Source organism: Benincasa hispida, unplaced genomic scaffold (assembly GCF_009727055.1).
Source record: "Benincasa hispida cultivar B227 unplaced genomic scaffold, ASM972705v1 Contig159, whole genome shotgun sequence".
NCBI classification, from domain to species: Eukaryota; Viridiplantae; Streptophyta; class Magnoliopsida; order Cucurbitales; family Cucurbitaceae; genus Benincasa; species Benincasa hispida.
The window spans coordinates 1261053-1281352 of record NW_024064153.1 but is presented as its reverse complement, the minus strand read 5'-3'; the positions used below and the strand labels follow the sequence as shown (position 1 = coordinate 1281352).

Here is a 20300-nt window from a genome sequence, read left to right as displayed (position 1 = left end):
GGTCAAGAGTATATTTCCGTTAAGAGACAGAGATCCCTTCTCTTGATCTTGTCACCTCTATTCCAAAGAATTACTTTAGATTCACAAGATCCTTAATCTTAAACTTGTCAGCCATTTTCTTTTTTAGCCTGATAATCTCAACAGTATCATCTCCTGACAAGCAATATCATCTACATACATAATTAGAGCAACAATTCTCCCTAATACTGACCTTTTTGTGAATAATGTGTGATCAGAGTGCCCCTGAGTAAAACCTTGGGACTTAACAAAGGTAGTAAACCTGTCAAATCACGCTCTAGGGGACTATTTCAAACCATACAAAGACTTCTTGAGTTTACAAACCTAATGACCAAACTGAGCTTCAAAACCAGGAGGACTCATATAAATCTTTTCTTCTAATTACCATTCAAAAATGCAATTTTCACATCAAGTTGATGGAGATGCCAGTCTTTATTAACTGCAACAAAGAGGACTCGAACTGTATTTAATTTCGCTACAGGAGAGAAAGTCTCAGAATAATCGGTTGAAAAAAGAGGAAGAAAGGAACACAAGATTTACGTGAAAAATCCTAGATCAGGGAGAAAAAACCACTATAGAGATTGATTTTTATTATTAATTATGATACACAAAGTACAAGAGAATAGGCCAAATAAATAGACTAGTGGGAAGCCCTAGGGTACATACAATTACTAAAATACCCCTAGGGTTACAAGCTGTTTTTCGACACTCCCCCTCAAGTTGGGGCGTAAATATCAATAAGGCCCAACTTACTGACGCAGTAATCAAAGCTTTGTCTCAGTAACCCTTTTGTGAGCACATCTGCAATTTGCTGATTTGAGGGGACATAAGGAATGCATATACTTCCGTTGTCAAGTCTTTCCTTGATGAAGTACCGGTCGATCTCAACGTGTTTTGTTCTGTCATGCTGAACAGGATTATTAGCAATACTTATTGCTGCCTTATTGTCACAAAACAGTTTCATTGGGAGCTCATTGTTTTGATGAAATATCTGACAACACTTTCATCAACCAGATTTCTTTACATATCCCTAAACTCATGGCTCGATACTCAGCTTCCGCACTACTTCTGGCCACAACTCCCTGTTTCTTGCTCCTCCAGGTCACTAGATTACCCCAAACAAATGTGCAATATCCAGATGTTGATTTTTTATCAACAACAGACCCTGCCCAATCAGAATCAGTGTAGGCTTCAATGCAATGTTTATCAGACTTCTTGAACATTAACCCCTTACCTGGTGTACCTTTCAGATATCGTAGGATGCGTTCAACTGCTGTCATGTGTTCCTCACAAGGAGCCTACATAAAGTGACTGACAACGCTCACTGCATAGGAAATATCGAGTCTCGTATGAGATAAGTATATCAATTTACCAACTAACCGTTGATACCTTTCTTTATTGACTGGGACACTGTTACTGGTATTGCTGAGCTTTGAATTATATTCAACTGGGGTGTCAGCAGGTTTGCACCCAGTCATTCCTGTTTTTGTTAGAAGATCAATCGTGTATTTCCGTTGGGGCACGGGCTTACCAGTCTTGATTGTTACAAAGGACGATGCTATGGAATCGAGCTTGTTCCTGGAGAAGAAAATCAATATATTGCTTATGTAGCTTATCCCATCCCTTGATTGGGTTACTTCCATTCCGAGAAAGTATCTTAACTTCCAAGGTCTTTAATTTCAAATTCTTTTGCCATCTTTGCTTTGAGTTTCACAATTTCATCATCATCATCACCGGAGAGCACAATATCGTCAACGTACACAATGAGAACGGCAACCTTCCCTAAAGTTGACTTCTTTGTAAATAGTGTGTGATCTGAGTGCCCTTGGGTATACCCTTGTCTTTTGACAAAGGTGGCAAATCTGTCAAATTAGGCTCTCGGAGACCGTTTCAACCCATATAACGACTTTCTCAGCCGGCAGACTTGCTGTTTGAACTGATCTTCAAATCCGAGGGGAGGATTCATGTAGACTTCCTCCTCAAGTTCTCCATTGAGAAAGGCATTCTTTTACATCCAATTGATGCAGAGGCCAATCTTTGTTAACTGCAACTGATAGCAATACTCGGATAGTATTGAGTTTAGCCATGGGAAAGAATGTCTTAGAGTGATCTACCCCAAAGGTTTGGGTAAACCCTTTGGCAACTAACCTGGCCTTGTACCGATCAACAGTCCCATCTGACTTGTACTTTATAGTGAAAACCTGGAATGGTTACCTTGAGTTGGAGGAGGAGTCATATATACTTCTTCCAACTCACCATTTAGAAACGCATTTTTTACGTCCAACTGATGTAGAGGCCAGTCTAGGTTCACGGCAACAGAGAGGAGAACCCGAATAGTATTGAGTTTTGCCACCAGCGAGAAGGTTTCTGAGTAATCCACCCCATACGTTTGAGTGAATCCTTTCGCAACCAATCTGGCCTTATATCTGTTGAGAGTCCCATCGAACTTGTATTTGACTGTGAACACCCATTTGCACCCGACTTTTTTGTGACCTCTGGGAAGAGCAACTAGATCCCATGTTTTGTTGGTCTTGAGGGCTCGCATCTCTTCCATAACTGCGGTTCGCCAGAAGAGAAACTAGGAATTTTCACAGTGTCAAGACTAGTGGTGAAGGCCTTGAATCTTGTTGACAAGCTACCGGAAGATAAGAAGCTTTTTATAGAGTGCTTAGTACATGACTTCGTGCCCTTTCGTAGAGCAATCGGTAAGTCCAGGGTAGCATCAATCTCACTGGTCCTGTCACCCTTTTCCTCTGTATTCATCTGCTGTACATTTTCAGTCTCTTGAACATCATCAGGGGGAAATTCATTACTCTCATCCTCCCTAATTTCGCCAGAGTTCGCTGCATCGCTAGTGTTCACTGCATTACTTTCAACAGATTTATTATTATCAAGAGTATGGTTACCTTGAGCTGGCTCTGGTTCCGACTTTTGAACATCTTCCGGTGGAGCAATAGGGGGAACTATTTCGGGAACTATTTCCTTTCGTAGATTCTTTCGATAGTAGGTTATCCAATGAACTTGTTTTGTAGGAAGGATAGGATCATTAGTGTCGAGAATTGGTGGGCCAGGATCATTAGTGTCTGGAATGGGTTCAAGGAACAAGTCTACGGGAATGGAATAAGTGGACGACGTGTTAACCTCTTCACTCGGAGTCTCCCTTTGAAGAGGACCAACGGGAAAGAAAGGTTTATCTTCTTAAAAGGTGGCATCCATGGTGACAAAGTACTTTCGAGAAGAAGGCTGATAACATTTGTAGCCTCGTTGATGGAGTGGATACCCAACAAAGACACATTTTTGGGCCCTAGGAGCAAACTTACTCTGGGTACCATGATGATGGACAAAAACCGTGTAACCAAACACCCGAAGAGGAACATCTGGGAAAAGACGGGTAGAAGAGAAGGCTCTTTGAAATGAGCTAAGGGAGTCTGGAACTTGAGCACTCGATAAGGCATTTGATTTCTGAGATGGCCTGCAGTGAGTACAACATCTCCCCATAGGTACGAGGGTAGGGACGCAGGGATCATGAGTGCCCGAGCAACCTCAATAAGGTGACGGTTTTTCATTCGGCTACCTCATTTTGTTGTGGTGTATGGGCACAGGAGTTCTAGTGGATGATATCTTTAGAGTCTAAAAAATCACGGAGGGATTGGTTAATGAATTCATGGCCATTGTCACTCTGAAGGATAGTAATTTTGGTATTGAACTGGGTTTCAACAGTAGTGTAAAATTGTTGAAAGATTATAGTCGCTTCGGACTTGTCCGTAAGAAGGAACACCCATGTAAGACGGGTGTGATCATCTATGAAGGTGACAAACCACCGTTTACCTGACATGGTTGTGATATTAGATGGGCCCCACACATCACTATGTATCAGGTGGAAAGGTTGGGAAGGTTTGTAAGGTTGGGAAGTAAAGGACACCCGAGGTTGTTTTACACGAATACAAACATCGCAAGATAAAGATGAAACATTAACATTATGGAACAAATGTGGAAACAGATACTTCATATAATGAAAATTTGGATGTCCAAGACGAAAATGCCATAACAAGAAATCAGTTTCAGAAATAGTAAGAGAAGACGGTAAACAAGTGCTAGATAAACTTCTAGAGGAAGCATCCTCCGAGAGGAAGTAGAGCCCCCTATTGTGCTGGGCAGTGCCAATCGTCTTCCCCGAGCTCAGGTCTTGAAACAAAATATTGTCCGGTGAGAAAACGACATTGCAATTCAGATCTCTGGTTATTTTACTGACAGATAGCAGGTTATAAGATATCTTTGGCACATGCAAGACATTCTGTAAAATTAACCTTTGAATTGGAGATAAGTGACATTTCCCAACAATGGAGGCAAAGGATCCATCTGCAATTCGTAGTCTCTCATTTCTCGCACTTGGATAATAAGAGAGGAATTGATCAGATGATCCATTAGATGGTCCGTTGCTCCTGAGTCAAGAATCCAAGATTCATCTCCTTCAACCAAGAAGTTAAAAGACTGATAAGTACCTGATTGCGCGACATTGTCGGTTCCAGCCGTACTTGACTCTACCTGGCTGGTGACTGATGATGTACCATCCCCTGTTTCACCTGACAAGGGTTCGACCGGTTTTAGACTTATCATTCGGAGGCCGTCGCTTGCCATTCGGTGGACGACTGTGTAACTTCCAGTACTGATCTTTGGTGTGCCACGGTTTCTTACAATGCTCATAGATTTGTGGTGACTTTCTGTTCTGTTTTTCGCTCTCTGATCCAGAGGACTTGGCCCCAAACGCAGCAAAGTCTAAGTGGGTGATGCTAGTGCCACTCATAGCACTGGTTCTGTCCTCTTCTAACCTGACTCCTGAGCACACTTCCATCAGAGACGGTATTGGTCTCTGTCCCAAAATCCGACTTCGGACACCATCAAATTTAGGGTTTAAGCTAGCCAGAAAATCATAAACTCGGTCCGCCTTCTCAATCTTTGAGTACTAAACCCCGTCGACTGGACAATTCCACATGACTTCGTGGCACAAATCCATTTCTTTTCACAGCAAGGACAATTTATTGAAATAAGATGTTACGTCAAGAGTCCCTTGTTTGCACTCGTGAACATGTTTCCTCAAGGTATAGAGACGTGAGGCATTTTGCCTCTTCGAATATAGCTTCTGGACAGCTTCCCAAATATCCTGAGCGGAAGCTGAGTACAGAAGCGGCTTCCCAATCTAGGGTTCCATGTTGTTTATTAGAATCGAGCGAAGAAGGGAATCCTCCCCTTTCCATATACGTTCCTGGGGATCACTAGGGTTCGGTCTTGGTATTTCTCCAGTTAGATACCCGAACTTATGTCGTCCCCCAAGGACCATTTTCACCGATTGGGACCAAGGGAAATAATTTTGGCCGTTAAGTTTCTCGCCAATAGAAATTCTTGCAGAGTTTCCCACAGAACCTGACATAATATTTGCTACAGGTAAAGTAGAGTAAGCATTTACCGGTGTTTTTGAGCATAAAGAGAAGTCTGAATGTGTATGTGGATGAAAACCAGTCGAAGGACTTATCATGGATCTAACCGTGGCTGGTGGCTTTCCCTGCATCGGCTGAATCTGAGGAAAAAGTGGTGCGTGAGGGCTCGGTTGGGTCACGGACAATGAGATCTCGATCGACGACTGTGTAAGAGATGGGCGCTGGCGGTTGGAGCTCGGATCTGTGCGTCGATCGGCTCTGTGGGCTTGACCGGTCAGGTCTGCTGAGGAAGTCCACCGACTGGAGTTTGGATCTGACACGGATCGGATGATTTGAGGTAGCGCGGTGTGAAAATAATGCTCAACGGCTTCTCGTATGGTTGCGGCAACTTCAGCGTTCATGGATCCCCTCGTTCCAACGGAGGTTGCTGTCGGAGTCTCTGGTTTGTTCTTATCGATGACGGCCAGGATTTCGTCGCCATGCTCTCATACCATATTGAAAAAGTAGAAGAGAGGAAAAACATAGATTTACGTGGAAACCCTAGATCAGGGAGAAAAACCACGATGAGAGATTTTTATTCTTTTTAATTTTCTGATATACAATACTCAAGGACAGGTATAAATAACCAAACTGAGATAACCCTAGATAGTAGGCGCTAAGTAAAAGACTAAAATGCCCTTGGGGCTAAAACACCATTTCAACAAAACCCATGCAATGTCTATATTGATTTCCACTTGTTGGGTCTTCTATAAATTGTCAAGCCTACAAGTGAGGCGGAGTGTTAAAGTGTCAAATATAATGAAATTTATCAAAACCCATCAACTTAAACTTTTGGGTCAATCGGTGATTTAATAGAAATAATATAATTTTTAGGATAATCATGTAATTGGAGGCATCGTTTGCTATCACATCTTTTCTTACTCTGCTGGCTGGATAATCTAGAATACTTGAACTTTTTTATTACTTTTTCTTTTTGACCCACTAGATGGACAAGTGTCTTATAATTTATAGTATTTTAGATTGAGGGTTCCTCATCTTCGTCATACTTTGTTTACTAAATGACTAAATATTAATATCTTTGATCTAGTGGTCATTGATTTACTCTTTTATCTCATCAACTGTTTTGTAGGATTCTTGGGTCTGTCGGCTTGGTGCTTATTTTATGGTCACCAATTACTCTTCCACTGCTTCCCAAACTTGTTGATAGCTGGGCTTCTCGGACTCCCTCAAAAATTGTTAATCTTGCTTGTGGTTTTGGTCTTTATATTGCTCTCACGATTCTTGTTATGATGTGGGGCAAAAGAATACGCGGGTATGAACATCCAGCAAAAGAATATGGGCTGGATTTGACATCTTGGTCGAAGGTACCATTTTCAGCTTGGCACTTGATGAATATGTTGTTAAGAACAGACTTTGCTTACGTCTACCTTTTTGGAGTAGAGATATCAGCCACTGTTGCTTGTATTATTTAAATAGCTTTTCTCTTTATTATATGATACTGCTTTTTGTTGAAATTAGGGTTTTGCGCTCTAGGGGTAATTTCATCTTTTTCATTGTACCCTAGGGTTTCCCTGTTCTCTATTTAAGCTGTTGGTTTACTGTATTGCTTTGTATCAGTTTTCTAATAATAATTCCCTTATCCCGTGGTTTTTCTCCTTGATTAGGGTTTTCCACGTAAATTCTTGGTGTGCTATTTTCTTTTCCCTACTCTATTTTTCATCATGGTATCAGAGATGGAGACGAAACCCTGGCCACCATTGAGGAAAATCCAACAGGAATCCCAAACTAATAACCCAGATATAACCACTGTTATCCAAAAAGCCATTGATAGATACTTCCAAACCCTTCTTCCCCACTTCCGTGAAGACCAGCCGCCGCCGCCCTACCCACTGCCGGCTGTCCCCGTCACCCCAATCGCCGCCTTCGAAGATCCAACCACCAACCGCAAAAACCCACTCGAGTTCTGTTCGACCGCTACCCATTCGAACCAGCCGCGCGCAAATGAAGGAGGTTGCCCAGTTCAGACGTGCGTAAATGAGGTGACCGACGCCGAACCAACGACCAGCCACGCGAAATCGGTCCGACCGGTCCCAGACGCTGCCGACTGACGCTGTGGAGCACTGATCTACTATACCCAGCACCGATTGGTCCAGATCTGTGATGCCCGACGTCGATCAGTCAAGTTTCCGTCCTTCGAGAGTGTTGCCAGCCTTTTCTCAGATTGGAGCCTCATCCTAACCTTTTCCGCACCAAAGGATAGATGGAAGAAATATGGGTACTTTCCAGCCGGGTATGAGCAACCGAATGAGGCAGTTTTCGCCGATCATGGATGAGTTTGGAGGGGGCGAGTCTTCATCATACCACCAGGACCAAGGAAATATAATCCAAGATCAAGTTACCCAGTTGCAGTTGTAGATTAAATGACAGAACGAGATGTTTCAACAGCAGCTTGCTGCTCTTGGGGAGCCATGGGATCGAAATCCAAGATCCAATCAGATCTAAATCCATACCCTGAAAACTCGGTAACTTCGTTCCCTACTTACTCCTCAAATTTATGTTCTGGAACTATAGGCAATTCTTTTAGAATTATTATAGGAGAAAAGTTGAATGGTGATAATTACTTTTCTTGGTCCCAATCTATTAAAATGGCTCTTGAGGGCTGTCACAAATTTGGATATCTGACAGGTGAAATACCAAAACCAAGGATAGGTGACCCCCAAGAGCGAATGTGGAAAGGAGAAGATTCTTTGTTGAGATCAATTTTGATTGGCAGTATGGAACCTCAGGTTGGAAAACCTTTATTGTATGCAGCTACAGCCCGTGATATTTTGGGAGGGTCAAGTCCAGAAACTCTACTCCAGGAGACAGAATGCCTCACGTTTATATACTCTACGTAAGCAGGTCCATGAATGCAAACATGGAATGATGGACGTTACTGCTTACTTAACAAGCTATCTCTGTTGTGGCAAGGGATGGATTTGTGCCGTGAGATATGATTTGGAATTATCCTTGTGGAGGAGTGTTACATTATCAGTCTGAAGAAAACGGATCGGCGTGTATGACTTTCTTGTAGGACTCAACTCTAAATTTGATACAGTGCGTAGTCGTATACTGGGGACCAGACCTATACCATCCCTAATGGAAGTCTGTTCTGAAGTTTGCCTGGAGGAAGATAGGTCGAGAGCCATGAACAGTAACACCTGTAACACCAACAGATTCCGCTGCTTTCAAAAACATCAGGCCCTGTACAAGATAAACAGAACAGTAAGCCGCCCCCAATGTGCGAACATTGCAAAAAAACCCTAGCACATTAAAAGATCAGTGCTGGAAACTCACGGCCGACCAGCCAAATGGTAAGAAACGACAGCCAAATCGGGCTCTTGTAGGTGAATCTGTTACTGAAGATATCAACTCAGAACTCAGACCGGGAAACTACTCAGAACACTACTACAGTGGGTGTAAGTGCAAATCGCCCATACAAGTACTTTTCAAATCTTTTGGCCTTGTGAGTATAACTGGTAATAAACCGTGGATATTAGACTCAGGAGCCACAGATCACCTCACTGGTTCTTTTGACCAATTTTTATCTTATCAAACCTGGTGTTGGAAATGAAAGAATCAAAATTGCAGATGGGTCCTTTGCTCCTGTTGATGGAAAAGACGGGTGTCATCCTTTGCCGGTTTAATACTCCAAGATGTGTTGCATGTGCCAAAAAGTGTCTTACAATCTGTTATCTATTAGTAAACTAACAAGAGATTTGAAGTGTCGTGTTAGTTTCTCACCTGATGATGTTGTTTTTCAGGATCTGACGTGCAAATCCAAATCGGGCAGATCTAGCACTGCCCGGCATGATAGGGGACTCTATTTCCTTATTGAAACTGATTATATGTTGTGGCATTATCACCTTTAGGATATGTGATAGGACTAGTTTGTTTTCTTCTCATTTTTCCATTTCTGAAACTGATCATATGTTGTGGCATTATCGTCTTGGCCATCCTAATTTCCAGTATATGAACTATTTGTTTCCTCATCTTTTTCGCAACATTAATATTTCTAAATTGAAATGTGATGTGTGTGTCCAGGCAAAACATCCTCATGTTTCTTTCTCTTCTCAGCCCTATAAGTCCTTTAAACCGTTTACTCTATTCCATAACGATGTCTGGGGTCCTTTACCAGTCACTACCATAACTGGGAAGCGTTGGTTTGTAACTTTTATTGACGATCATACTCGTCTAACCTGGATTTTTCTTCTGACAGATAAATCAGAAGTCACTTCAGTTTTCCAACAATTTTACAATTCTATAGAAACCCAGTTCAACACTAAAATCGCTATTCTCAAGAGTGATAATGGTCGAGAATACCTTAGTAACACCTTACGTGAATTCCTTATCTCCAAAGGTGTTGTCCATCAGAGTTCCTGTGCGTACACTCCCAACAAAATGGAGTGGTTGAACGGAAAAACCGTCACCTGGTTGAAGTTGTCCGCTCTCTTATGTTGTCAACCTCTCTTCCCTCTTATTTGTGGGGTGATGCTATCTTGACAACAGCCCATTTAATAAACCGCATGCCATCCTGGGTCCTAAAATTCCAAACCCCATTAGATTTCTTCAAAGAGTCTTACCCAAACTCCAGATTTCTTTCTGATATACCCCTTCGTGTCTTTGGTTGTGTGGTGTTCGTCCATACATACGGATCTAACTATTTACCAAGTTTACCCCTCGGGCACAAAAATGCGTTTTTGTAGGGTACCCTCTACATCAGCGTGGGTACAAGTGTTATCACCCTCCTTCCAGAAAATAATTTGTCTCTATGGATGTAACCTTCTTCGAAGATCATCCATTCTTTCCCAATGGTTCTCTTCAGGGGGAGCATTCTAGTGAAGAAACCAATTGGGGTCCCAGCCTTTCTGCCTTATCTGAACCTGAACCCATTCTTGATGTCAGTGTCAGTACCAACGCACCTATCCTCCCAACCAAACAAGTCCCTTGGATCACATACTATAGAAAGAATCTCAGGAAGGAAATAGCGCCACCTGTTATCTCTCTGGCTCCAATTCATGAGTCTGAACAGAGATCAGTTTCAGGTACTAGTAGTCCTATCCCTGATCATGATAATAAATGTGATAACACTGATGCTTGTGTTGAAAATGATGAGAGCAAAAGTAGGGAAGATAATGCCAGCAAGGATGTGATTGAGGTTGATGATGGTGCACAGACAGATGAGTGTGACTCTTGAGGACATGGTAGAACCTGGAAAAGAAGTTTCTCTTATTCCTGCTGGAAAAAATGTTGAAGAGTGGGAAAATAACAGAATCGGAGGGAGAATGCAGTATGTCAGAAGAAAATAGAGATAGAGATGAATCCCTTGATCTTTCGATTGCCCTAAGGAAAGGTACGAGATAATGTACTAAATATCCGTTGCAGAGTTACTTGTCCTATAATAATTCTGATTGGGCAGAATCTGTAGTAGACAGAAAATCAACATCAGGATATTGTACCTTTGTGTGGGGCAATCTTGTTACATGGAGAAGCAAAAAGCAAGGTGGTATTGCCAGAAGCAGTGCTGAGGCAGAATCCAGGGCCATGAGTCTGGGAATCTGTGAAGAGATCTAACTTGAAAAAGTCTTGAAAGACCTTGATCAAGAGCATACCAGTCCAATGAAACTCTACTGTGATAATAAAGCAGCCATAAACATGGCAAACAACCCTATTCAACATGACAGAACAAAGCATGTGGAGATTGACCAACACTTTATCAAGGAAAGACTCGATAGTGGCAACATTTGTGTTCCTTATATTCCCTCCAATCAATAAATTGCAAATGTCCTTACAAAGGGGCTTCCTAGACAGTTGTTTGACGCATGTGTGAGCAAGTTGGGACTTATTGACATCTATGCCTCAACTTGAGGGGGAGTGTTGAAATTAGGGTTTTGCGCTCTAGGGGCAATTTTGTCTTTTTCATTGTACCCTAGGGTTTCCTTGTTCTCTATTTAAGCTGTTGGTCTACTGTATTCCTTTGTATCAGTTTTCTAATAATAATTCCCTTATCTCGTGGTTTTTCTCCCTGATTAGGGTTTTCCACATAAATTCTTGGTGTGCTATTTTCTTTTTCCTACTCTATTTTTCATCAGCTTTAATCCATTCAACTTTTTTTTTTTTTTTTTTTTTAATTTGCAAGCCAAAGTTTCCTGTTTGCCGTATCCAGGTGGAATCCCAATATAAATTTCTTCTTCCAAGTCACTATGTAGAAGAGTATTTTATCTTCATTTAGATTGGATATTATCTTTTGTTCTTTTAAGTCCAACATGTTGGGGTTTGAGATTCGAGCCAACAGCCTTTTTATTGAAGATACGAAAAATTATTCTTTCTTAAAAAACTCTAGTTTTCGGTCACCACTAATAATACTTGGCTCCGTGCCTGCAGTTTTATGATTTTATTATGGCCTTCCTTGGAGGAGTTGCGGTTTTGTTGGGAATACAATTCGTGAACGGGTTTCTTGGCTATACAACTATTTCATGGCCAGTTATTCCAACTTTGGGAAACTTGGTTTCTTGGTTGAAGGTGTTTGGGGGAAGTCTGTTGCTGGTTAGTGTTGGAATTATATCATCAATAATTGTTACATCTGTAGAAGAATTGCTCTTTAGGTCATGGTTAACTGAAGAAATTGCTTTGGATCTTGGATACTACCCAGCTATTATCATTTCAGGGCTCGCTTTCGCGATATTACAGAGGTAACATATATTTATTGTTTGATAATATTTCCTCCCGTCCTATCTTGGTTGGTTGGTTCTGTTTTATGTTGGTTTTCTTTCTAAATTATTTTCATGCTGTCTTTTTTATTTAGAAATGTTAACATTCCTTTTTTTGTCCTATTACCAAAAAACGGAAATTTTCTTAATAGGTTTGAAGGAATTCAAAACCAGTTAGTTTTGACTTTTGAGTATGATTTCCATTTAGTCTCTAAGTTTCAAGATGTTACTTTTATGTGAGTTATGAAATTAGTTTTCATTTGGTTCATAAGCTTCAGAAATTCACTTTTATCCATGAGTTTTTATTTGGTTGGCAGAGTTTGTAATCAAAGGGAAAACAAAACCCATTTCCACCAACTCTTTTCAAACCAACTGAGCAAAATCTGCAGGGGCATTTGGACCCTTCAATTTCTTCACAGAATTCTGATCAAATCTCAGAAGCCCAACTCTGTAAATTTGTACTTATTTATGAAATTACACTTTGTTGGAGCTTCAATTTTTTAGATTAGAAATACGACGATGAAATAAGGTGAAACTCTGCTGCTGGTGGGAGTTAGTGCCATTTCTCTCAGGGTTTCGGCTTTCACTGCCACGACTGAGAAGCCATTTAAAATACTGGAGAGTGTATTGCAGCCCATTAAGGAGATTTCCGAGGACCACCCACTTGCCTGGTTCTTAGACCCTTTCTAATCAAATTCTGCTTCTCGCTGTTGTCTCTGATGTTTGCAAATCGTTAGGGAGACATGATTTCACTGTCACTTGAAACCATAACTTAGGCAAGAAAATTTGTTAATACTCTCCCAATCTTGGTTTTCATCGGTGGTCGAAGCTAGTTCGAGACAAATTGTTAATGAAGGAAAAAAAAAAAAAAAAAAGGAGAGAGAGAGAGAAAGAAGAAAAAAATCCCTTGTAAAGAAAGAAGACAGCAAGTTGACAGAAATTTTAATGGAAGGACTGCATTGTTACCAATTGTTAAAAATAAAGAATAGGGAAGAGAAGAACAACAAGATTATGTGGAAACCCTAGTGCAGGGAGAAAAACCACGATATAAATACTTTTCTTATTTGTTTTTAAAACTCATACACTGAATACACAGGGACACACTATATAAATAGACAGTAGGAAACTCTAGGAGTTTTACACAATTACATAAATGCCTCTAAGTTAAAAGCCCTATTTCAACGCTCCCCCTCAAGTTGGAGTATAGATATCAACAAGCCCCAACTTGCTTACACAATAATTAAAATTTTGTCTCAATAACCCTTTTGTAAGTACATCAGCAACTTGTTGGTTTGAAGGAATATAGGGGATGCATATGTTTCCACTGTCCAACCTCTCCTTAATGTAGTGTTTGTCTATCTCCACGTGTTTAGTTCTGTCATGTTGAACTGGGTTGTTTGCAATACTGATGACAGTTTTATTATCACAAAACAATTTCATTGGAAGCTCATTATCTTGCTGGAGATCTGATAATACTTTCTTCAACTAGGTTTCTTCACAAATCCCTAGACTCATGGCCCAATACTCAGCCTCAGCACTACTTCTAGCAACAACTCCTTGTTTTTTACTTCTCCAGGTGACTAGATTTCCCCAGACCAACATACAATACCCAGACATAGATCTTCTATCAACAACAGACCCTGCCCAGTCAGATTCAGTGTAAGCTTCAACAGATCGTTTATCGGTTTTCCTGAACATTAGGCCTTTACCAGGAGTTCATTTCAGATACCGAAGAATACGTTCAACTGCTATCATATGATCCTCACAAGGAGCTTGCATGAACTGACTCACAACACTTACTACATAAGAAATATCTGGTCTTCTGTGAGACAAGTATATCAACTTCCCAACTAACCACTGATACCTTTCTTTATTAACAGGAATTATATCATTCTTATCATTGAGTTTCGCATTGTATTCTACTGGCGTGTCAACAGGTTTACACCCGGTCATACCTGTTTCTTTTTGCAAGTGCAGAGTATATTTTCGTTGAGAAACTGATATACCCTCTTTTGAGCGAGTCACTTCCATTCCCCGAAAGTATCTTAGCTTCCCGAGGTCTTTAATTTCAAACTCTCTGGCCATCTCTGTTTTTAGTCTTGTGACCTCTACATCATCATCCCCAGATAAAACAATGTCATCAACATAGACAATAAGAACGACTATCTTCCCTGATGTTGATCTTTTTATAAAAAGTGTGATCAGAATGTCCTTGAACATACCCCTGTGCTTTCACAAATGTCGTGAACCTGTCAAACCAGGCCCTTGGAGACTGTTTCAATCCGTATAGTGAATTCCTCAATCTACACACTATTTTTAAATTGACTCTCGAACTCGGGAGAGAGACTCATATAGACTTCCTCCTCAAGTTCCCCGTTCAAAAACGCATTTTTAACATCAAGTTGGTGTAGGGGCCAATCTTTATTCACAGCTATTGACAGAAGCACTCGGATCGTGTTAAGTTTAGCCACAGGTGAAAACATCTCAGAATAATCTACTCTATATGTTTGGGTAAAGCCTCTTGCAACGAGTCTAGCCTTGTACCAGTCAATCGTCCCATCTGACTTGTACTTTATAGTGAACACCCATTTACATCCCACTATTTTGTGCCCTTCAGGCAAAGTCACCGGTTTCCAGGTTTTGTTCTTTTCTAGAGCTCTTATTTCTTCCATAACAGCAGACCGCCATTCTGGTTTTTTCATAGCAACACTTATGTTATCTGGAACCACCTCAATGTCCAAGCTAGTAGTAAAAGCCTTGAACTTGGATGTCAGATTACTATACGTCATGTAACTATGCATAGGGTATTTAATACATGAACGGGTACCTTTCCTCAAGGCTATAGGAAGATCAAGTGATACATCATGTTCTTTCACCTCTTCAGGCTTCTCACCATGATTTACTATCTGTGTATCAGAAACTTCAGTAGTATCTTCCATTTCATCCTCTGCAACTTCAATCATTTCATCCTCTGCAGTTTCCCTTTCTATCACTCTTTTAGTATTACTGCTCCCTTCTCCCTTGTCGTGCCTGCTTCATCATTCTCCATACATAAATCAACATCATTAGGAATATACATACCTGGACCTAATGATGGGTCTGACTCCTGCACTAGAGCCGGCAGTTCTGGTTCAATAGGCGACACTGCTTTCTTCTTGAGATTCTTCCTGTAGTACGTTTTCCAAGGAACTTGATTGGTAGGAAGGACCAAACTATCATGCTCAGGACTAGGTTTAGACAAGGTTTGAATGGACGCTGACTCTAAAGGAATAGCATAAGATGACCAGTTAGTCTCTTTATTTATGTTCTCCCCCTGAAGATAACTAATAGGGAAAAACAATTGATCCTCGAGAAAGGTGACATCCATAGAGACATAATATTTTCGAGATGATGGGTGATAGCACTTATATCCACTTTGATGGAGTGGATATCCAACAAACATACACTTCTGAGCACGAGGAGTAATTTTCGTGCGATTTGGACCATGGGAGTGAACAAAAGCAACACAACCAAAAACCCGAAGAGAAACATCAGAAATCAACCGAGTAGTAGGAAAGGACTCTTTAAACAATTTTAAAGGAGTATGAAGATTAAGAATACGAGAGGGCATCCGATTAATGAGGTGAGCAGCAGTAAGAACTGCATCTCCCCAGAGGTACGACGGAAGGGTGGCGGATAACATAAGATATCGGGATACTTCAACCAGATGCCGATTTTTACGCTCAGCTACTTAATTTTTTTGCGGAGTGTAAGCACACAAGCTCTGGTGGACAGCTTTAGAATCAAGAAATTCTCTGAAGGAGGCATTAAAAAATTCTCGCCCACTATCACTTCGTAAAATCCCAATCTTTGTTTTAAATTGAGTTTCGACAGTTGTGTAAAGCTGTTGGAAAATAGAGGACACTTCAGATTTATCAGTGAGAAGGAAAACCAAGGTGAGACGGGTGTGATCATCTATAAACGTGACAAACCACCGTTTTCCCGTGGAAGTAGTGACCGGTGAGGGACCCCATACATCACTATGAACAAGAGAAAAAGGACTCGAGGGTTTGTAAGGTTGAGAACGGAAAGAAACACGATGTTACTTGGCATGAATACATACATCACAATTAAAAGAACAAGTACTAGCATTACGAAATAAATGAGGAAATAAATATTTCATATATTGAAAATTCGGATGTCCTAAGCGAAAATGCCATAACATAACATCATGTTCAGAAACAGAGAAATTTAAAGACATAAACCCAGATTGGTGATCATTCCTAGAGGAAACTTCGTCAGAAAGGAAGTATAGTCTCCTATCGTGCCGGGTAGTGCCAATCGTCATCCCCGATTTCAGATCCTGAAATAAAACTGAATCTGGTGAGAAAATCGCTTTACACTTCAAATCTCTTGTTATTTTACTGACAGATAACAAATTATACGATATTTTAGGCACATGTAAAGTATCACGTAGGATTAAACCATTAAATGGAGAGATATTGCCCTTTCCTGCAACAGGGGCAAAAGACCCGTCTGCAATTCGAATACGCTCATTACCAGCACTTGGATTATATTACATAAAATAACTCTGAGGAACTCGTAAGGTGATCAAGTAGCCCCTGATTCCACAATCCATGGTTTCTTACCATTTATACTAATTAGGCCAAAAGAAGGAAAATTACCTGACTGTGCAATTGCACTCACCCTAACTATACTCGAGCTGTGTTTACCGTCATTAGAAGATTGCTTCTGATGTTCATCTACTGAATCACTTACCAGGGCACGACTAGTATTAGATTTGTCATGAGACTGTCGTCGCCTGCTATTTGGGGGTTTCCTGTGTAATTTCCAACATTGATCTTCGTATGCCAAAGCTTCTTACAATGTTCACAAACAGGAGGAGGTTTCTTATCACCATCAGTACCGGACGGCTTGGTGACGAAGGCGGCTGCATCAGTAGTGGAAGTGGTATTATTAATGGCACACGACCGATCTTCTTCCAACCGTATTTCAAAACAAACTTCTCGAAGGGAAGGAATCGGGCGCTGGCCCAAGATCCGGCCCAAGATCTGACTATGAACACCATCAAACTTTGGATTTAATCCAGCTAAAAACACATAAACACGATCTGCTTCCTCAATCTTCAAATATTAGGCCCCATCCTGTGGACAATTCCAGACAATCTCTCTACACAAGTCCATTTCCTGCCACAACATTAACAGTTTGTTAAAATAAGAGGTAGCATCCATGGACTCTTATTTGGATTCATGGACCTGTTTATGAAGTGTATATAGCCAAGAGGCATTTTGTCTTTTAGAATATAGATCTTGCGCCGCCTCCCAGATATCCTTGGTTGTTGCAGCATATAATAGCGGTCTTCCTATCTGGGGTTCCATACTGTTCACCAAAACAGATCGTAACAACGAATCTTCTCCTTTCCAAATTTGTTCTTGTGGATCACCTGAGCCGACTTTGGAATTTCCCCTGTTAAATATCCAAACTTGTGATGCCCTTCCAAGGCCATTCGGATTGATTGAGACCAGGAGAAATAGTTCTGGCCATTTAATTTTTCCCCAATGATAAATCTTGCAGAATTACCCATCGAACCAGATAAGTAGGAAACGTTAGGCACAATTGGTAATGAGTTTACCGAATTTTCTGAATAAACCGGTTGAGGATTTGCACCAAACATCATATCCAAATCAGAAATCTGCTGTTGTAGGTAAGCGAACCGTTGTCTCACATTGTTTGGGTAACGAGTTGAACTACAATTGATTGGAACAGGTGCTGGTCGCTCGGGCTGCTCAAGACCTCGGCTGTTGGATGTGGAAAGACCATCGGGTCGGGTTGTGAAAGAAACCGGATCACCGGGTCGGGCTGGATTGGTTGAAAGGGGATCGACTGGTGCAAAAAACTGGGTTGAAGAACTCTCGGGTCGGGCGAATCTCAGGTCGGAGCTAAAATAAAAAAACTGGGTCTGGTTCTGTTCATCGCTGGTCTGCCTTGGTTCAACCCGGACCGGCCCGGTTTGCTCCAGACCGGTACCAACTCTAATCAGATCAGTTCGATGCCTCTACTCGCCTCGGATTCTACCTATTCTGCCCTGATAGCTCCGATCGAAGGTCAACATCTCCTCGCGACCAGCCTTCCCTTCACGTTCGAGGCTGTCGACTCTGCCATGACCGTGATAGCTCTGATCGTGAATCGTTGGTTCTTCGCAGTCGGCTCTAGCTCCGATTGTGACCGGATTTCGACTCATTTCTGCATGGTGATATCCTATCGGCTGAGGCGATTTTCCAAGGATTGCAACTGGACAGCAAAAATTAATTCCGGTAGGGCATCCTGAAAACATTCCTTTACAGCTGCTTGGATTGCCGTTTTCATGTAAAAACTCGAAGACCCTTCAGCAGAAGAGGATTGAGGTTGATTCTCTTCCATAACAGCTAGGGTTTCGTCAACGCGCTCTGATACCATGTTAAAAATAAAGAATAGGGAAGAGAAGAACAACAAGATTACGTGGAAACCTTAGTGCAGGGAGCAAAACCACGATATAAAGACTTTTCTTATTTGTTTTTAAAATTCATACACTGAATACACGGGGACACATTGTATAAATAGACAGTAGGAAACCCTAGGGATCTTACACAATTACATAAATGCCCCTAGGTTAAAAGTCCTATTTTCAACACCAATCTTAAAGTATAGGGATGAAAACATTTCTTCTAAAAGTCTAGGATCAAAATTGATTTTTACCCCCCCCCCCACCCCAAAAAAAAAAAAGCCCTCATAATGGAGGCAAGTTATGTGTTTGGGAGTTTCATATGTGCTCTGATTTAGAGTTCTACTACTTGACTGCTTCCTGATATAGTTCTTAGCAAAGTTTGATTTGCACTTCGGATCTTTATCTCATGTGTCACAGTTGAAGGTTCTATTTTTCATGTAACTGCTATCTATAGTTTACTTTGGAAGAGCCTCTGCTTGTCAATGCAGCCTCAGGTTGCCTTATGAAATTCAAATAACTGAGATAAATGTCGGGTTTCAGGTCCCTGCAAGCGATACCGATTTTATGGGTGTTGTCCTTGGGTTTGGCAGGTGCCCGCCAAAGGAGGGAAGGCTGCCTGTCGATTCCTATTGGCTTACGTGCAGGTATAATGGCATCTAGTTTTATTTCTCAGAAGGGTGGATTCATAAGCTATAAGCCCATCCCTACGCATCATCCTGTTTGGATTATGGGTATCGACCCACACCAACCATTGAGTGGGGTGGCTGGTTTTGCATTTGCTTTGTTGGTCGCTTGTATTTTCTTCCCCAGAAATCCCATGGAGAAGAAGAATTTGAGAAGGACGATCCGTGAGTAGAAGATTGATTGTATCAATCGAGCATCTAATCATTCTTTGCGAAGCTGCACGTTTTGGGAGTGTAAATGGCCAGAGAGTTTCACAGGGTACTAAGGAAGAAACACCCCTATGAAACCCTGCAAATTATGGTCCAAAATGAAGATGGCTTTACATCGGCATTGCTGCTCGCAGTGGCTCAGCTCATTTCCTGTATCTATATTGAAAATGCTGCAGTTAATGCATACATATATTTAAAATACAACTGCAGTTCATATAGTTTTGTAAAGCATTCGCTGTATTTATTCCGACAGACGTGTAAATAATCAAGAAAATAGAAAATTGATCAGGACCTCTACACCATTTGAATGAATAAAAATGGAAAAAGAAAAAGCTCTAGTATTTTGATAATTGTAAGAGCTAACATCAGCATGCATGGATTTGAAGGTATATTATTCTAAGAGGTCTGTTTGAATTCCAATCTCACATATGTTACTTTTTTTTTTCCAGCTAGCCCATCAAGTATATCATGAAATTTTGAGAGATTTATGATTTATCTGTGATGTTGGACTTCATTATCAATTTCGGAAGTGTTGCAATTTCATGATTATTTATTATTTAGATTTACGTGGAAATTGTTTCAACCACAAGATTGTGTGCTCTTGGTGATTTTTCTATACATATTTGAATGTGTTTTGTGCATGTATGATAGAATGAGAGATCTTTAAGTCCACTCAAGCTTACTCACAAGTTTTGGCTTTGAGTTGGGTATTGGAGTGCTT

General features: G+C 41.0%; 1 protein-coding gene across 1 annotated transcript in view; it reads left to right on the top strand.

Annotated features, from left to right (window-relative positions):
- LOC120068949 overlaps positions 1-19993 on the top strand; it is a 45555-nt gene extending 25562 nt beyond the window's left edge. The window contains exons 9-11 of the mRNA XM_039020588.1: positions 6583-6817; positions 11877-12184; positions 19227-19993. Of these exons, the coding sequence (XP_038876516.1) occupies positions 6583-6817; positions 11877-12184; positions 19227-19542 (859 nt within the window). The 3' untranslated portion in view covers positions 19543-19993. The remainder of the gene's footprint in view (positions 1-6582; positions 6818-11876; positions 12185-19226) is intronic.
- Positions 19994-20300: the final 307 nt, after the last annotated feature.